Here is a 21,085-nt window from a genome sequence, read left to right as displayed (position 1 = left end):
AACGAATTACTGAACTGACCCAGCAACATTTTAAATTTCGGTGGCGCCATCTGTTATATTTTATTTAGAAGATTTTTTAACTATTATAAAATGGCAAAAAGCATAATTTTGAGGTTAAGGATGTTTTATAAAAAACTGTAAATACTAATAACGAGTAAAATCGTCATTAAGTCCGACCCTATTGGAGATACACAAGACCCCACCTCCTCGACCTTTAATCACCAAAATTTAGTAGCATTGATCACTCTAATAAACCTCCCTGCAAAACTTACGAAATTTTCAACAAAAAGTACAGGAGTTAAGCTTCAATGATAAAAATCGTGCCCCCACATACATACAGAAATTACCCCCGAAATTTTTTGTACTTCTCGACGTTTCAAGGTGTCGTAAGTCCAAAAATGTAAAAATCTCGGGGGGGTCATTTTTTTAACAGATCGCCATACTTTGTTATGTATAGCCGGGAAAGTAAAATGGATCTAAATTTATAATAAAATAACAACCTTTTTTTAAATATAACTTTTTAAAAAGATTTTTGTAACGTAATTCTTCATCGTAAAGAAATAAATTGTTACAAGTTTTGATTGCTTTGTATTACAAAATATACTAATTTTTCAAGTTTTAAAAAATTTAAAAACACTCTATATAAACAATTTTTGACGCCAAAGTTCAGTTACTGGATATTACCCCCTCGCATTATTTATTTCTAAGTAATTCTATTAGAAAACAATTACTATTTACGATGTACACAGTATTATTCTAACTTAATCACCGTTATCTAACCGCAAAGCTGTGATATATTTAATACTTAAATTCGTCTATTTATTTTAGTTAAAAGTGTAAGTGAAACACTAATCTGAAATATACAACAGACAAAAAGTACGCCAAACAAAAATAGTTTATTGAATGCTGTTCGTAATACAGTCAAGATAACAAACATATGAAAGACAATAAAACTCTTACATCACCACAAATTGGTTTTAAAAAATTTTTCTCACGTCTTTCATTATAAATAAAAAATGATATTTATTAAACGAATAAAAGCGACCGTATCAGAAATATGGGATTATTGACGATATCGCCAACAAACAGGGAGTATTCCAGTCAGACAATTAGTTCATCTCCCGATTTCCCTACATCAGGTAGAAGTGCTGTGACCTTAAGTGGATCTTGGGTACTTGTCTTCCTAAGTAAAAGTCTGGTCCTTCTGCGATATGCATTAGGAAGATCGTTGCTTTCTTTGGCAATAAGCTCTCCTTAAGGAACGCCGAAACCTGCGGCATGATCGGGTTGGTCCATGACTAGGCACAACAAAAAAACGCGCCACGCAAATGCGCGGACGACAAATGACATTTGTTTCGATGCAAAAAACAGTGGCAAGAAAATTTTTTATTAACAAGTTTTCCCTGCTCCATTTTGTTAACATTAACGGAAAGGAAGACGGTAAAATGAGCACCCTTGCTTTTTGTTGATGGATCGAGCACCATTTTTACGTGATCGAGGGAGGAGATGAGCTAAGGATGTCTGTGTAGGAAACCATTTCCCCAGTAAAAAAGGAAAAAAGCGAATGGATTTTATTTTTGAATCCGAGTCGCTAGAAATTCGTTTACAGCAAAATAATATCTATATATAAGAAATAATATATATCAATAATTAACAGTGACAGTGATATTTTCAGATGAACAGTATACTAAGTGATGATGATAATACTGATCCCAGTTAGAAAAAAACGTTCCACTTTATTGATTATTATATATGGAATGTTATAACAGTNACTGTAATTAAAAATAATATCTATATATAAGAAATAATATATATCAATAATTAACAGTGACAGTGATATTTTCAGATGAACAGTATACTAAGTGATGATGATAATACTGATCCCAGTTAGAAAAAAACGTTCCACTTTATTGATTATTATATATGGAATGTTATAACAGTACACAGTAGCAATTTAGTAAATATTAACAGTTTTTTTCCAGCAAGATATACAACCATGTCAAAGATGAGGGCACTTTGGAAACCATGCCTGACAAAGTCGCAATATACAGTATTAATAGAATAAATGTGCACACATTGCTTTTTTTTATTAAACTTTTTAAATGACAGCACTGCACGTACTTTCACGGATACAGAAAGAATTAACAGGTTTCTCCACAAAAACATTTGGGCTATTTATAGCATAAAAATAGTGGTCAACATGGAAGTAACAGATCTACAAATATCCAACAAGATTATCAAAAATCCACCATGCCAAAATATTTTTACTTACTTTTTCACAGATGGGGAAACAGGAAAGGGTAGATAGATTTGAATGAAATCGAAGGAAAATGTTGCATAGTGGAGAAAACCTGTTATATATGCAACAGCTACCACAACTTTGACATTACTATTTTTTTTTCCTAGAGTGGCTACGTTATCGTCATACGTAGATATGTTTGAATACAGCAATCATGAACATTAGTCATATACTGTATATATTTGCCAACAAGATTGACGTAAAAAACAGTTCTTATACAATCAACGAAACACAGATTAAATAAAAACAATAAAATTAAAAAAGAGAACATTTTAATATACCATAAAACATTTTATAACCGAAATGTTTCATTTAAATATATATTCACTAGTTACATAGCATTAACTAACTTTAAATTCAAAAACTCTGCTATGTAACTTTTTAACTTATGTGAAAAACAGATGAATGAAAAAACAAAGTAACAAAATCATTAAAATAAAAAATCAATCAACATATAATCATTTAAAAGTGCTTCCATGCATAAGAGATAAAATTTTTTTAAATATACCTATTTTAAGTATAAGGGAGAAGGAAAGGAACCTCCCTTGCATCTCACTCTTGCAATATTATAGCTCCTTTATTGGCACTTATATGTCCCAAAAAGGAGAAACATTAGGACGTGGATTCTGTCCAAATTGTTTTAAAGTACACCAGAAGTTTTTAGTCACAAGCAAACAAATTACATTTTTAAAAATGGTTATACAAGTTTTTATCATAACAACAGCTGTTTTTATATAGAAAAATTTACTCTGAGTTGGAAAATTCACAATCAACTTCAAAATGATTGGTACTAACATATTGTAAAAATTCTACTACAAAACCACTATTAATGCCATCTGAAAATATAAACATTCACTAATCAAGGCATTAACTTGTTCTGTGGGGTTTTTGAGCATTATTTTGACTATTATAATATTTAACTACAACAGAAGGGAACAAAAATATATTGACATGAGTAAATTTGTTATATATATTTTTTGTTTTTTTTAGGAAAAAGACTGGTTAAGAAGCTACAAAAAATCTAACTTGTGCTATTATATTAATTGATTTTGCACATATAGCTTACAAAGACATTACTTACAAATTCACATTAGTTTCACAGTAGAAAGGCAAACACTTATTATTATAGTGATATACTATAAATATGTGTTAACTTGATACCAGAATATTCAAGTTATGAACATGCTCACTATTCTACAAACTACAAGACTACAATACTTAATATTTCTAAAATTCAAAAGTCAAGCCATCAAAGCAACCACTGCCCAAACATCACAATAGGAAGCAGACAAAAACTGATTTAAAAAAGTAAAATAATAATAATAATAATAAATCATTGTAATAATAATAATAATAATAATATAATAATAAAATGAATCATAATAATAATAATAGAAAAAATATTTAAATAAGTAATTATGATGAGATCAGTTTCTTTTTTTAAAAAATAAAAGGCTGCACTTAACAATCTGCTAAGTTCCATGTATTTAATAACAAAATAACCACCGAAAAATACAGGAATGATTGCATAAATTGACTACTGCAGCCCAAACGAGGTAGCTACCTTACTTTTTTTTTGTCTTATACTATTTGAATAAAAAAACAATAACATGAGCAAGCTGTCTGCTATTTTATCGTGATTGTTTTAAACTAGCCATTGCATACAATATTTAACATTCACTTCCGAATCAACAAGAAGGATACTCTTAACTATTTGAGATTTTCATTTTTGTGTTATTACTATACTATACTGTATATAAATATATAGGTACAAATGAATGTAATAAACAATTACAAAATTACTTTACATAAATTACTTGCAAATATATTTCTAATGTAACATATATTCTCTTCATTGGGATATTTAGTGCTTATGATATATATTGCAAGTAAAATTATTGCTAAAGTAAAAATTTCTTCTTTTTAATTTACACACACAAATCACAGAACAGTCACGATAAATTACACCTTATAAAAATTACTGTAATTAATAAGTAGATATATGTGGAAAAAGATATATTCTTATTTATATCCAAAAACATTTGTAATTTCAAATTTTTAACAATAATATAGATATGGAAATCAAAAGATGTGGCACAACTTAGTCCCAAATTAATGCAATCCCTCAAACTTAACATGTATTAATTTTCAACATTAAAATATTTTATAACTAATCACAATTAATTAATAACTTTACCAAAATAAAAGAAAATAAAGATTATTTTACAGCATTCAATGCAAGTATAACTATTCCAACAAAATCATGATTCTTGCAAACAAATGATAGGCAGTGAAATTAATCTCTCTAAATTAAATAACTTTTTATAATTTACATACAGGAACAACATATTAGCTAAAATATAAAGCATACAGAGGGTGAAATGAAAGGCTAGATGGGTAAATACACCTGATCACAGAACTTAAAAATGCCTTTATGCTTTTACTATAATAGCAGAATCATGACTAGTTATGGCATGATTATTTTTGCTAAAAATCATCGCAAAAATATTTTAAAAGCGTGTGCTACATACTTTAGTACTAATGACGAGAAGAAATTTACATATTAATAAATAAAAACTAACACAAGTTAAATGCTAAAAACTAACAAGATATTGGCACAAAATCCTAAATGTAACTGATTAAAAACTGGAAGTTTCTTTGTAATTATATGTACAGGAAAAATGCCTGCAAATTCTGGAAGATCAGATCTGGCAGACAAGACAGTCAAAAGATGCAAGTAATAGTTGTTTACCTAGCTGCATTCTGCACTTGTTTTTAAGGCAGGACAATGTTGCTTGGCTGTGTGTCTAACAACTAGTTTTTTTTTTTAACAAGTGGCCCCACAATTCAAAGATCACAGCAAGTGTGTCATGCATCTTTGGCATGCCTTTTAAAAAGGTTAGTCCACAATAAATAAGATAAACTGTCAGAAAAATCTAACGTTGTACAAAAGTGTTAACTTTCAAAAAACGAGCAGTGGAAGCTTTGTAACCTGGTACTGGTTGTTGACTAGAACCAGCAACTTCTCCCACCATACAAGAACAGTTATTTAAATAGATGTAATGGACTTGAGTGCACCAATAAGAGAGCTGATTATATTTTTAACATTTTCAACTCTCATAAAATGTTGGAGGAATTTGATGGATAAAAATTTTGATACACTATCAATCTGACAGTGTTGCATATACAAGTAGAAGGAATAAAGTTCATCCATCCTAATTAATGAGCAAGGCATTACAACATTTTCCAGTTTAACAGTATCACTACAGACAGAATTGGTGCTTAAATAGAGGCAACAAAAATGGACTTAACTATTTAATTTTCCCTTCAGATTCTAAATTTATCTTGCAATGAAGAATGCAAACACATATTTTTATACTTCATCAATTGCCCATCTACTTTTTTGCTGGATGGATATGTTGGTCATTTAACCAGACATAACATGTGAGGCCAGAACAACAAGTTATGAGAACTATGAAAACTTTTAATCTGACTCAACTTATACTGCAACAAATTTTTTTTCCTTAAAATGTGATCAATTAGATCACATATATATTGTGAGAGTTATCTCAACAATACCCTGCCCTGATTAATATGTGAACACTGTAATTAACCAATCATATACTGATTCATTGACTTAACATGCAACTATTGCCACTCCAAGAAGTTGGTGCTATTATTAAAAAGGAACTGAATTCCTATTGTGCGGCTGTAAACGTTATCCAATTTCACAATCTGACCTCACAAGGAAATACCTGAAACTTGCATGTATCGATAAACATACAGACGGTAATCTTTGCTTGCTAGTACCACAGAACCATCATCCATCAATGCAACATCAAAACATTGAGCATGTTTTACTTTGCTTTCCAAGGCATTTATCAGCTGCCCTTCTTGGGTAAAGACAGTGATATTAAAATTATTGTGATTGTCTGCAACTAATATTTCTCCATTGTGATTAATACATACACCAATGGGATAATTAGTAAGACCTTCTCCTCCAATCTGTCGGAGAAAGACACCCTCATAATTAAAAACTTTAACACAATGGGCTCTGTTGTCGCTGATAAAAATCTCCTGTTTATCATTTACAACAACGCCATTAGGAAATTCAAGATGTTTTGAGCATCCAAACTTTTGTAGAATACTGCCAATCTGATCAAAGATGATGACACGCATCACTTTACATTCAACAACAATGATGCGTCCTTTGAAATCAACAGTGACTCCTCTTGGATGTTGTAAAATATTTGCTCCAAATTTTCTTACAAATTGACCATACTGATTATATATTTGTATTTGGTGTGTTGGACTCCTTTCTGTAACAATTATATCACCTGATGTTCGGACTACAGCGACACGATTGGGATACAGCAACTGCCCGTCTCTTTTACCACATTCACCAAACTGAAATTTAAAACGCCCTTCTTTATCAAATATTTGAATACGATGGTTATTTGTATCAGCAACTATTATATCATTTTGGGCATTGACAGCAACTCCACTAGGTTCAGTGAATTGACCTTCCATTACACCAAATTCACCAAATTTACAATGATAAATCATTTTTTGACGTTTAATTTGAGATTTTAAAGGGTAAATAGTAGTAGAATGAAATTTTGTTGAGAGATCTACAATTGGTTCATTTGATAATGAATAGCCATCATTACCATTTTGAAATATTTCATTATTACCACTAGACCATTTTTCATACGGATTTACATCAGTAAGTGAAGCTGGAAATGGACCAAGATTATTAACAGAACTAAATCGTTTAGAAATTACATTTGATTCAAAGACATGTCCATTTTGATAACTTCTTTCTGAACCTACAATACCATTTGGACGTGCTATTGGTTGAGGCTTAGTGGATCCAGATTCATGATTTTCAGGTTCATGACGTATGTAACCAAAAGTATTACGTACTCCAACCTGAATAGCCTGATAATTAGAAACAAATTCCAGATCAACATTTTGGAGATTAACTTCAGGATTAAAAGTCATAGCAGTTTGAAATTTTACATCTAATAATTGCTTGAACATTAATATTTCAGTATTATTACTAAATTTTAGAATTCGATCAACAAAACTGCTCATCTGATGAATTTTGCTAACTGTTTCTTGAACTTTTTCTTCTAATAATGTTAAAGATAAAATTTTACGGCTGTAAATTTCTTCTAATTCTTTTAACGTATCTTGTTTTCTTTCTTCTAACATTGAACAGTAGAATCGAAAAGTTTCATCTACTTCACCCTGGGCTTTATGATACTGCATTTGTAGTCTATTTGTAAAATTTTCTATAGTTTTCAAAGCATTTTGTAGATCAGTAATTTTTGCTTTACTTTCTTCAATAGTATGAATTATCATTTCAACGTGTTTCTGCCCAATATCTGCTAAATAATCATAATCGTGAAGACCTTTTTGATGATCTATAACAGTACATTCTTTGCAAATTGGATAGTTGCATGTTTTGCAAAAGTATTTAAGCAATTCATTTTTATGTCTGGGGCAAGTTACTGGTTTTTCAACTTTCAGTTCATCTTTGCTATTCTGAAGTTCACCCAAGGTGAGAACACGATGACCTTCAAAACAATGCATGAACTGATGTGCCATAACACAGTTAGGACAAAGAAAATTGGCACAATCAAAACAACGTGCTACTGCATTTGATTCTTTACTTTTACACCCAGTACAACTCAGAGGTGTACCTTCCATAGCAACTGTCTCTAAAACATTGCTAATAGCATAATCAGATAATAAGCCATTTATGCCCTGTGGAGACAATAAAGATTCTTGATTACATTGTGGGCATTTGATCTTATCTGAAGATTGAGCTTTCTCTAAACAAGGCTGACAATATGTATGAAAGCAAGGCAAAACTTTAGGAAGAGTAAAAGTTTCATGGCACATAGTGCATTGTGTTGATAACAGAGTATCTAGATGGTTATGTTCTCCAAGGCTACCTAATGGTGATGTACCAAAGGCTGGCATGTCAGAAAGGGAGGGTGTTGGAGAGGTCATGACTGATCACAAATTCTTTGGACTTTGATATCTGAAAGAGAAAATTAAAATAAATCATACAGCAGAAAGGTAAAATTACTTGTCAAATACAGCACATCTTGGTAAATACATTGACATATTTAAATTTGAAAACATTACTATTTATTTACACACCACAAATATATTTACCATAACAAATAGAAAGTATCCCTAGAGTTCAGCAATAAATTATTCTATACAAGATTTTTTTTTCATTTCAGATGAAACAAGGGTAATAAATAAAAAGTAGATTATCAATAACTATATTTTTTACATTAACAAATACTGTATTTGCAGTGAACAAAATCTATACTATTACATGGTATTTTCTATACTAGTATGGATTCTAATTCATTATTACTTTCTAATTTAATATTAACTTAGTTTCAAGTTATTCACTTATCATTTGATGAATATATCTACATATGATGACAAAATTGTGTTTACTCAAATCAAGCCATCAAATGCAAGATAAACTTTATTTCTATATAATCACCCATGGTTTTTCTTTTTTTAAATATTGAACAAACTTTTTTAATAATAAATACTGAAAAAATTTATAACAACACAATCAGTTATATTGACAAAGTTTTTGAGTTTTTATTGCACAGTAAAATAAGTTATAGCACTGACTTCCATGATATCAAAGTTCTGTGTTAGGCTCTTTTGAATGAGCACTGAATTTGATGCTTATGTTTTCCCACTGCATTCATGCTCAGTACCATTTAATTAAAGCATCAAAAGACTGCTGCACAACTTTTCTGGGATTTTCATACAAATATTTATGATGTTATACTATAATAGACTAATGAGATTGAGCTAAGTTTACCTCTTAAACATTTGCTATTACAAATATTGGTCACCAAATAATTAAAATGATACAATGGAATTAGTGACAGAGAAATAAGATGTATGGCATTAGAGGTCACTAATTATGATCTTGAATCTAAGACATCCTATTTTCAGATACTAAAACCTGAAAAAAGTGTCTTATATTCATGTGAATACAATAATCCATAATCTATTAAAATTTTTTTGATATTTCTAATATTAATAAAATTAGAAGATATCAATATTAACATCACTGACAAATTCTAATTTTGTGTGTTAAAAACAAACATATTTTATACAATCAACAAAAGTATCCTTAACACTCTCTTATAAGTGACAAGATACTACTGAGAATATCCTTTTAATCAAATATAAAGTTTTCAAAATTTGTACCAATAATTCTAAGTTATGTTTTATAATGCAGTACTTTTGCAAAAAATTAACACTGAAATTTTAATTCCATAAAATATTTTATTATTCTATTAGTTAAAATTATATTTAATTAATTTAATTATTCACAATTATATTATGTCAATACACACACAAAACCTCACACCATTGACATAATATAATTATTTAAACCAGTAATTAAGCATTAAAATTTTAGCAATTGAAAGAAACTTGATATTCTACATGTACTATTTCTCCTAAATTAACACAAAATATTTCTAAATTTTTATTTCTTCTTAGGAATATATTCAATTCAACTACATTTATTTTAAGATCTATTTTATTTAGTGGAATAACTGTTTTGTCAAATCATTTGTCTTATTCAAGTTTGTATTACAAACTGAGCAATTATTAATTGCTACGTTGTCACAATGCTGGGCTGCAATTTTTTAGATAGCAATACACAATGCTCTTGATTTTAGTAATGTCTTATCTCTGTACATCATACTTTTCCTGTTAACAAGAGTCATGCCAGTCATCTAACTGTTCTGGAGAAATTTTTTGAACTGAAATAACGTGACTTCTGGTTCAAAACATAGGTGTATATATATAGTTAATCAGGGCCTCCAGCTCCTAAGCTTTCCATTTCTTGTCTCGACTTTCATCTAACTAACTCCATTCTTGAGATTAAGGAAGAACAGACAGACGGATGAACACCAGTGGGAATTTATAGGTCTGCAATTTTAAAATTGCAGCCCAATTATTTAAAATGCTTAAACATATAAAATACAAATGGATAACAAAATAAAAAATTATCATTCTATCATTTTTTGATAACTTAATTTATAGTGAACTATAATATGGCTACTATTTAATAATTAAATCTTATTAAACAGTAGCATTATTATAGTTTGATATAATCTGGCAGATTGTTTGATCTTATTTTATTTCATGAAATTCATTCAAAAAGAATATATTTTTCAAGTAAGAAATTTGAAGATATCAGATCTTTCAAAAGTTCATTAATAACTTAAGTACATAATTTGATAGAATATACTTATTGTCATCACTTAAGGATTCACTAGTGGCAATTCCAAAACATTACAGAGCAGTGTTTCCCATCCTTTTTTGTGCTATGCCCCACCTAAGCCTTTCTAAAATTCTTATGCCCCCCCCTAACATATACAGTTAACTTAAACTCTAGATGAGTCCATTTTCTAATTGTCCCCTTAATCAACAATCCAATTACCCCTTGTGGGGCGTAGGCCCCACATTGGGAAACACTGTTATAGAGGATCTGCATAAATTTAAAGTAGAGGATGAAAACAGGGCAAGTTTTTAAATTGACATTAAATGATGTCTTATGTGTTATTAATGTAGATATAGATTCATATTATTTGAAATAAGTGAAAATATAGTGAATGCAAATTATATTAATCAAATTTCAAAAAAAAAAAAAAAAAATCTGTTAATATTGTTGTCACTAGATTGTGTTTACATTGTCAGCATTTGTTTTTCATAACACAGAATCAGTTTTCCCATTCCCATTCTAAAGGTTGGCAAGTATAATTAGACACACTTTGAAGCCAATATTTCATATTATCAATCTCAAGGTGAAAAGACTTCTTAAAAAGCTTGAAAATAATGATAACTATAACTGAATCTAAGATTACAATAAAAAATTATAAATGCACTTTAACTTAGATGTTTTAAGATATGCTAACTATACACAAGGCCTATACACAGATAACCACTCTACATGAAAAATGACTGTTTATATTTAAGATTAGAATCAAATCTGAGATTATATGGCCATATCACACAGTAGTAAAAAATCTGTATCTGAGCAAGTGAAATGATAAAAACTAAAAATTCTCTACATAACTGTGGATGCAAGGACTTGTAATGAAGGAAGCCACATGTTATTCACCAAAAAGAGTCACCAAAGTAAAGAAAATTTTAAGACACTCCAACCAATTAAAATGATGCAAATTGAGGATTTTGCCTTATATATATGGACACCAAGATAAAAACACAAGTATATAGTTATTTACGAAAATGCTAGGGATCATGAAGTTAATCTTTACCCTCCTTATGAGCAATTGCTGTCAATGAAAAAATACTGCTATCTGCTTAATATAATACAGAAATATCAGCAGAACTACAGACTAATATAATACACAACATAAATGTACAAGCTCAAAATGAAATACTGGTTATTGTTCCTTTAAAATCAGTTGCAAAAAAAAAAAAGTGAAAAAATTATTATATGGCAAAATCCTTCAACTTTGTCAACAAAATATTGTTATCCAATAAAAATCATTTTCAAAAAAGAAACTTGAGAACTGGTAAAAACTAAAATTGAAAAAAGTTCAATCTGAAATAAATTCAGTTTTGCTTCATACGAGGTCTGTTCAAAAAATACGCGGACTGTTTGAATTGCGCGGCTCCAGTTGGTTCCAGGGGAATCTGCTCAGTGTCGTTAGGTTTGTACAGATCGTCTGGTGATAAAGCCATTTCCCGATTACAGATATCTTGATTTGTTGATTAGCTATGTAGTTTTTAGTGAAGTGTGATTTTTTTGTTTGCTGGATTTCAGAATGAATGACCTGATGGTGCAACGACTTGCTGTGAAATTTTGTGTTAAACTTGGAGCATCTGCAACTGAAACATTTGCTATGCTCAACACAGTTTACGGTGATGTTGCTATGAAGTGTACGGCATGTTTCAAGTGGTCCCCCAGACCCAAAAAAGCTCGCCAAGTTCGATCCAATGTCAAGGTGACGCTGACAGTTTTCTTTGATGCTAAGGGTGTTGTTCATCACAAGTACCTCCCCCAAGGCTCCACAGTGAACCAGACGTACTACATTGAAGTTCTGAAATGTCTGAGGGACGCCATCCATCGCAAAAATCCAGAAATGTGGAAGAGTGGCGACTGGTTTCTCCATCACGACAATGCTCCAACCCATTCAACCCTCAGAACCCATGAGTTTTTGGCCAAACACTCGATCACTGTTCTTCCCCACCCCTCCTACACACCTGACCTTACTCCTTGTGACTTTTTATTGTTCCCCAAACTCAAAAGACTCTTGAAAGGAAGAAGATTTGAGGCAATTCCCGAGATTAAGGCAAATGCGACGAAGGCGTTGAAGGACATTACAAAAGAAACGTACCAGGACTTTTTCAACAAGCGGAAACACTGTTGGGATAAGTGTGTGAGTTCGGAAGGAGTGTACTTTGAAGGGGACCCAGACATGTAACTTCTATATAAAGTACATTTTGTTTTATGACGTCAGTCTGCGTATTTTTTGAACAGACCTCGTACAGATCAAAGTTGATCTGTATGAAGCAAAACTGAATGGAAATACTATGATTTGTTCTTCTGAGCTATATTTAAAAATGATAGATGGAAAAATTTACAGCTGGTTGCCTGATACAGCTGGTCAGTGCTGTCATGTTTGTGGAGCATTGCCCAAAGAAATGAACGACATAGCTAATGTATCACAATGGTATGTACTGTACATGAAGAAAGTTTGGCATCTGGCATATCCATCCCCCATGCCTAGATAAAGGTTTTGGAATGCATTTTGCAAATTACCTATAGGCTTCACATCAGAAAGTGGCAAATTAGACAACTTGACAAAGAGAGAGTAGAAGCAAAGAAAAAGGAGATTCAGGATAAATTTTATAGAAACATGAGACTTTTAGTGACATGTCTACACCTGGTTTCGGGACATGTAATGATGAAAACACTGCCAGATGAGTTTTTGGAAATGCTGCTGTAACATCAGAAATTACTGGAGTCAATGAAAATTTAATTCTAAGATTAACTATTATTTTGGCTATGACATGCAGATATGAAATAGATACAGACCTACTTGAAAAGTACTGTAAAGCAACTGCAGAATTATAATAAAAAATACAACTGTATATTACATGTCCCTAAGTCTCCACGAGATCTTGGTACATAGGGGATTGCTGATTGACAAAGCAATATTGCCTACAGGCCAAATGTCAGAAGAGATCCAAGAATGCAAAATAAAGACACTAAATATTTTAGAGCATTTAATTCCAGGAAATTTAGTAGAGAACAAACAACGGAAGTTATAATACATATACTTCTCATTTCTTCTGATTCCTGATAAGCATTCTAAGAAGAAAAGTGCCAAAAGAAGCACTGAAATTGCATGAGAAGTTTTAAACATGTTAAGATAGAAGGATTGTGTAACACAAAACACAAAGTTAAGACTGAACAATATTAGGATGTGTACAGAACAGAACAAAGATGTACACACACTGACAAAAATTGTTAGGTACCAAGAAGTTGGTGTTGGAATTAAACAAAACTTTATTAGTGAGAACATATTGTATTCACTTATTAACATTATCAGTATCACAGTAAAGGAAAAATTTACTATGTAATAACGATACAATTTATAGGAACCTTTAGTACCCTATATGATCTTGCTTCGATATATGCAACAATACAATTGAGCTTTGAGATATTGCTTTATCAATCAGCAATCCCCTATGTACCAAGATCTTGTGGAGACTTAGAGACATGTAATATACAGGCACCAATGTTGTGACAGATTCCATCTGGTCCCACAAATGTTTGTGGACAACAAACCTGGAAACAGGTAGACCAAAGAAGTGTGGCAATATGACAGACATTCCCAGGAAATCCTAACTGTCTTCTGTAGCCCTGCCATGACAGACAATGCACAAGGACACAATTTCCTGCAAGTACTGTTGTGCCATCAATGGTTCCTCACTCACACTATTAGGGATGACCGACTATCATATAATGATTCCCAGACCAGCATGTTTACAGTACAAAAGTGTACTGATCAGTAGTAAATGTGCAGTAGAGGCATTCATCAGTGATATTCCACACTAACATTTCCAAACAGAACAGAATTTGTTGCTGAAGACAATATGCTGCCAGTTTGTAAGTCCTACTTCTGTCATGGTATCACTGTAAAAAGAGCTAATAATGTTGCAGTATTAATAGCAGAATGCATAGCAATTGTTAAAAATTGCAATTTGCATCTGACAGTCACTTACTAATGGTATGGGAAGAGATGGGGTTCTGTATTATGGCTTTGTCTTTGGATAGTGGACAAAGACACATTGCAGGTGTTCATACTAGTGTCACGATCAGACAATCATTTCTCTTGATGGTCTGCTCAAAGCATATAGAGTCTGCCTTGCCATGTAAGTTCCTGAATATATCTATTCCCAAACATCCCATAGTCAGGTCAGGACAACCCAGATGGCAGGCAATTTGGTGAAATGGTCATCACAGTTTACTCAACCCAATAATGCTGCCTTTCTCAAACTCTGACTTTGTTGTTTGAAGAAGTGCTGTGGAGTCAGACTCAGAGTCACCAGAATCATAGCCGGTAAAATTCATATGATTCTGGCCTCAAAGTTTACCATTGGTAAAATGTGAAGTAAAAAAAATACTATTTAGTTAATTAGTCTCTGGAGAATTTTGTTAGAAAACAGACACTTTAATTAAACATAATTTGGTCTTAAAACAATCAATAGAAAATCAATGAAAAAGTAAAATAAAAATCAGAATCTAACAAACTAACAGAGGAAGAGAAAACTGAAAAATGTAATTAATGGGAGTGTTTCAGCTTATTCAATGGTTTAAGTTCTTGAGGCACAATTGCACCCGTCGGTTCAAGATAAATTATCTTTTTTCCAAATTTCATATTTTAAAATTCTACTATATACTTCAGTTTAGTCATCTGTCAGTATGAAATTAACTATTCCTGTTGTAGCCAGAGCAGGAAAAAGTATTTTATGGACCAATTTATTGTCATTCACCAAATCATTATTTTTTGTTTTATTGTATTTAATTTTTCCTCAAAAATAATTAAATAATAAAAATGGAATTCCTTTGCCTATTAAGATGTATTGTGTTTCTTTATGTACTCAAAAGTTTTTCCAAGATATATCCATTTTTTATTCTCACCATAAGTTTTAGTATGATTTTTTTATAGAGAAATTTCAGATAAAAATATTTGAATACTCAGTGACATCTTTCTTATAAAAGGAATTACAGTGTAACATTTTAAAAAGGGGTAAGGTTAGAGTTGGACTTTTTGTTTACTGACTCAACCACACTGATTTGAATACTTCCAAACAACAGGTGCATTGAAAATTCTGAGCACAGTGAACTTCTTCAAGACTTTTTGTAGAATACAAGGGTAGTGAGTAAGGCATTTTGGTGGTATTACCTGGCATAATTCAAACCACAACTCTTAATCATTTACACAATTATCTAAGACAAAGATATATGCCAAGATTTTACAGTAATCTGGGTGAGTACTTTGTCAATTAGTGTACTGGGCAGTGATCTGACTTAAAGTAGAAATAATAAAGTTCCTAATCAGAGTTCAAACTGTGATGCAACAGGCGCACTGAAAATTATATAAACATCTAAAAGACGAATCTAAAGTCCAACTTTAATTCTACTAAAAACTTTCAGGATAAATTAGATAGTTAAATGATTAAAGAGAAAATTCTCTAAAAACCCAGAAGAATAGATTTTAAAAAATTGCCAGTGAATATTTTAGGGACCAAACGCTGTTAAACAAATTAAAGATTTTAACACTTATTATTAGTGTCCCAGTAAATAAAATCAGTACTTATGAAAATACCAATTCAAAGATTTAAAAAATCTCATAGAAAACTGCATTACTTTTAATTGACATTTTCTAATTATTATTTTTATTCAAAAACATCATAAATCAATTATTCTATCATATTTGTACAAATTCATAATATTTTAACAAATATAACAAATATTAGAATATGAGTGCAATTATTAGTATCAGTTCCCACATATGGTTATACTAGCTGTTACCTGCGACTTCACCCACGGAAGTTTTTCAAGCAAACCCCATTTATATTCAGTATTTCAACAACCATAGTAATTGTTATATAATATTTATTGCTGAGAATGCAGAGAATTACTGAGAATAAAATGAACTGTTTTCAACTTGATCAATTTTTTTGGAACGTTTACAATCATTCTATAATCGAACCAATATGCAAATTCAAATTTAAAACGGTTCACACATTTGGTTAAAAAATCGAAATATATAAAAATATTTATAACAATGTCTGAAATGTTATCAATTTAATACACCTAAGTACTCAATGAAGACTAAACACAGTTAAAAACAAAAAATTACATCTAAAATAGTACAGTAGAAGTCATTCTTCCAGTTAAGCCTTAATGCTCTCCCGTGGGGAAATTTCGAAAAATCCCTTCTTAGTGTTCATTTACATGACGTACCCTGTGTACCAAATTTCACCTTTTTAGGCTCAGCGGTTTGCCCTGGGCGATGATGAATCAATCAGTCAGGACAAGTAATTTTATATATTTAGATAAGTTTGATATAGCTGTTTGGGAATCTTATTTTTTTAATTTTATTATTATACGCTGATTTTAAAAAAGAAAAAAAATGTATATTCATTGCTTGCCTGTGGATATTCATTTTCCAAGTATTCAATTTGCCAAGTAAATAAATTTAATCCTGAAAGACAGTATATTTCCTCCATATTCTGATTTTAAAGATAACTTATTAAATTTCCAATAAATTCATTTCTTTCTACACAGACAATTTACATTAATATGAATCAATGGGAGAACAGTAGTTAGTTTGCTTTATCGAAAATTTGTATTAACAATTTTCAGGGTCAAGGTGGAGGTTGTATAATTAAGGCTTAATTAACAGACAACTGCAATCTCTAAAATATACTACAGTATTTTGAATTAATTTACTAAATAAAGTTAAATACAAATAAATTATTAACAAAAACAAATTTTAAATGAATTTTCAAATCAAACAAAATGAGGAGATGCCATCTACCATTTAAGTGTAGAGCTGTATACAGAGTGTTTAAAACAAACAAAACTAAAAGAAATCCATGATTTTTTCTATTGAAGGTTGTATGAAAAGTTTAATATATTTCTGGCACCAAACGAGTAAAAAAGGAGCCAAATTTGGTGAAATGTAGCCAAACCTAGCACCACCATACACAATCCCAAATATACAAACTAGCACCTTTGCATAGGACCACATCTATTTAAAAGGGCATCCTTAAAATCTAACCCCTATTTCTGAGTATAGTAGAATGGTCCATTAATACCAGATGTTTGAATTGTTCTATAATAGGAGGTTGAATCCATCTTTGTTTACTGGATGAAGAAAATTTATTCTACTCAAAATAAAAAATTTATTACAGTATCACTTTTTTACATGAATAATAAAATCATTAGTGGAAATAGGGTTATTTCTTCCGGGTTGTGAAGGTAATTTAGTTTTGTTTAACAAATTCTGATAAAATTTTGCTCGCTTTCTCATGTGAAAATTAATGACATATCTGTTAGTTATATTAAATACTTGGATTGGATGTCACGCCAACAGTTGTGTTAATTCAATTAGAAACTTCAGACTAGGAGGCTCTTTTTGATTTTGAATTGCCTGAGGACGACGTACATATTTACGTTGAAAGCACTTGGAAGATTAAAACATTCCTTTTAATTCTCTTTAACGCCTCCTAGTCTGAAGTTTCCAATTGAATTAATGTCATGACAATGGCAAAATTTGCTTTATTGGTGTTTGCTTAGTACAACAACTATGAATGTTATCCTTTAGTTCAGGGCTTCTTAAACTATGGGTCGCGAGATTTTAATGCAAAATTTGTGAGAGTTTGAAAATGGCACACTTTGTGTCATAGGTTTCATGAGTTGCACTTTATGTCACTTCTGGTGCAGCGAGATAACGATTCAGCAACACTGTAGTGCGAACTAGCATAGTAATGTCGCTTTTCAGTGTATTCAGTTGTCTCTGTTCCATCGTAATACAAGAGTGAACTGTGGTAGTACACCATTATTGTTTTTGCAAATTTGTATATATCTTTATTTTATACTTTTTTTTTTTGGGTCATGAAAAAAAATCACAATCATAAATGGGGTCGTGAATAAAAAAAAGCTTAAGAAGCCATGCTTTAGTTTGACATACTTTGTTTGTCCACTTGTTTTTTATTTTTTAACCAATGAACTTAATAATAACAATTTTAATCATGATTATAAACTTGTATCAGAAATCAATATAATTTAGTGCCAATACAAGACAAGACTGAGAAAGACTTAGGAAGAAAGTACACGAAAAATGATGAGAGGAGGGATACATTAAGGAAGAAATATATATGAATTGAACAGAGTAAAAAAATTGTCTGAAGACCAATACATCAGATTCTAGAAACTGATTTTATATATAATGTATGTGTGTTTGCAGAGAAAGGGTTGTATTTACAAATAACAAAAATTTTATATTGTACAAAATTTTTCTTGTGAGTCTACCTAGCTACTTCTTCATTCCACCCTGTTAAAATATAAACAGTGCAGCAATTTTTATCATCATTCTTTAGGATTCTCAGTTACTTCAATCTCTGCTTACAAATGAAACATTTGCCTTACTGGTGAGTCAGTTTAAATCTACTCAATTCTGATCATATAATTGCACTCATGTATTTTCTATATGATACATACCGTACTTATTGTACATTGAGATCTTTAGCAGCAATACTTCTTGTATCTGCAAATAAAAATGTTTGTTTCAATTATTAATTGCTACTTAATTGGCTTATCAAATAAAAATAAAAACTATCAAATCATTATTATTAATGTAATATTACCATAATAGTTTTTTGAAAAAAAAGTAAGTTCATTACTAATGACATTTCCTTTACAATACAATAGAATACACTTATTATGATCACACTGGGGACCTGCTTGTACTGATAACAACAGATTAAAGAATAAGATTTCTAAATATCTAAACTTAGATAAATGCCTAAACTGAAGATAATGTTAACTAAAATACTGAATATGATAAATAACATTTTATAAGTGTTTCCTTTTTTAACTTCATACGTTTTGGGGCTTGAAAACAAATGGTACCTATGTAATTCTAATAAGCAGATTCTACTGCATTAAAATATGTTTTGATAGCCAGCTAATAATGAATTAATAAATTCAAATTTTTATTCCCATTCAAATCTCCAATATATTAATAAACTCAAGAATGACTTTTGAGTTTGTTCATTTATTGAGTATGAAAAAGTTGAAAAAGTTAAATCTTAAATTTAAATCAACCATTAGCCAAAATATTGATAATTTACTCTATAACTGCCTAAAAAATATAAGTAACAAAATTAAGTTTTTATTACATTTTCAGTTACTAATATAAATTATATAAGGGTTTAATTATTAGAAGCATGAAACGAAGTTTGTTATGCTAACATTTTACAAATTTATAAAAACTAAAATTCAATCCTTTGGTGAAAATTTGTTATTTTTTTTACATTTATATATAAACAACTTGACAGAGATGAGAACATTTTCCAACCTTATACTATAAAAAACCATTGTTACTTCTAACTTTTGTTCTTTCAAATTGACTGTGCCTTTCTAATTATTACAGTTAGAAAATCAGATATTTTTAGTTATGCAATTATTTCAAAATTTAATAGAACAAAAAGATGAAAATTAAAATGAAAGTAAGCTGTATTATTAGATATTATAGTTGATACTCAAAAGAAAAAAAAAACATTCTTGGCATAGGTAACAATTGTAAAAAGAAGAATCTTACTTGATCTTTATTTGTTTTGAAAAATGGCTTCTATTATCTGTAAATTACTCTTGAAAAACTTATTTATGATTGAATGAAATACATTGTAGAGATATTAAATCTATATTCAGCAAATATAAGAAATTTTTTGAGTCTCATCTAAAAAACTTCTTAATTTGTTTAATTTATAGATTATATATTTCTTTGTGTGGAGATCTTTTTGTTTTTACAAACTGTTCAAAATGTTTAAAGAATTTTAACAGAATAAAGAACAATCACAACTCATACACAGATTGTATTCCTGGGGCACAAGTAAACAAATACTTTCAAACAATTATCTTAAAGAAACATATTGAAATTAAGGGTAAGGGAATGTTATGAAATTATGTATATAGTGATGAACAATTCTTGGTTTATTTTATGCAGAAAAAAGTTAGTCCTACAGTATATCTACACTTTTTAAGAGAAACTATAAAACTATAATAATCTTTCAAATTCACTGCTGATTATCAAAGGTATTTTGTTACTGTTACTCAAAATTTCTTTTTTATCTAATCAATTTGAAGTCCGTTTGAAAGAATTAATTTTGCATAATATAAAATAATAGTTTTTGACTACTGATAACAAATTTGTATCATCAAAAATGATATTTGTAATGTAAAAAATTGCTGGATTTTCATAATAAACTTTTCTTTCTATAAAAAGAACTACACCCTGCTCTAATGTAACAGAAATGTTTTACTATTAACTTGCTTAAAATATATCATCATATAGTAGTTTCTATACTTTTATACATGCAAAATTTCTATTTGTGCAGTTGCTTAGGTATGGAGCATATCAAATTATTTCTGTGTAGTTTTCATTGTAT

At 30.2% G+C, this 21,085-nt stretch overlaps 1 protein-coding gene across 3 annotated transcripts in view; it reads right to left on the bottom strand.

The window, feature by feature from the left end:
- Positions 1 to 5,031: 5,031 nt before the first annotated feature.
- Positions 5,032 to 21,085, bottom strand: part of LOC111629986 (brain tumor protein-like) — a 54,200-nt gene continuing 38,146 nt past the window's right edge. For all 3 annotated transcript variants that reach the window (XM_023373967.1, XM_023373966.1, XM_023373965.1), the window contains exons 2-3: positions 19,137 to 19,182; positions 5,032 to 8,351 (exon numbers count right to left, since the gene is read on the bottom strand). In XM_023373967.1, coding sequence (XP_023229735.1) covers positions 6,041 to 8,320 — 2,280 coding nt within the window. In that variant the 5' untranslated portion in view covers positions 8,321 to 8,351; positions 19,137 to 19,182 and the 3' untranslated portion in view covers positions 5,032 to 6,040. The remainder of the gene's footprint in view (positions 8,352 to 19,136; positions 19,183 to 21,085) is intronic.

Source organism: Centruroides sculpturatus, unplaced genomic scaffold (genome assembly GCF_000671375.1).
Source record: "Centruroides sculpturatus isolate CEXI.00-Female unplaced genomic scaffold, Cexi_2.0 scaffold656, whole genome shotgun sequence".
Taxonomy (NCBI): domain Eukaryota; kingdom Metazoa; phylum Arthropoda; class Arachnida; order Scorpiones; family Buthidae; genus Centruroides; species Centruroides sculpturatus.
Note: the sequence above shows the minus strand (reverse complement) of the source record. Positions and strands in the feature narration are given on the sequence as shown.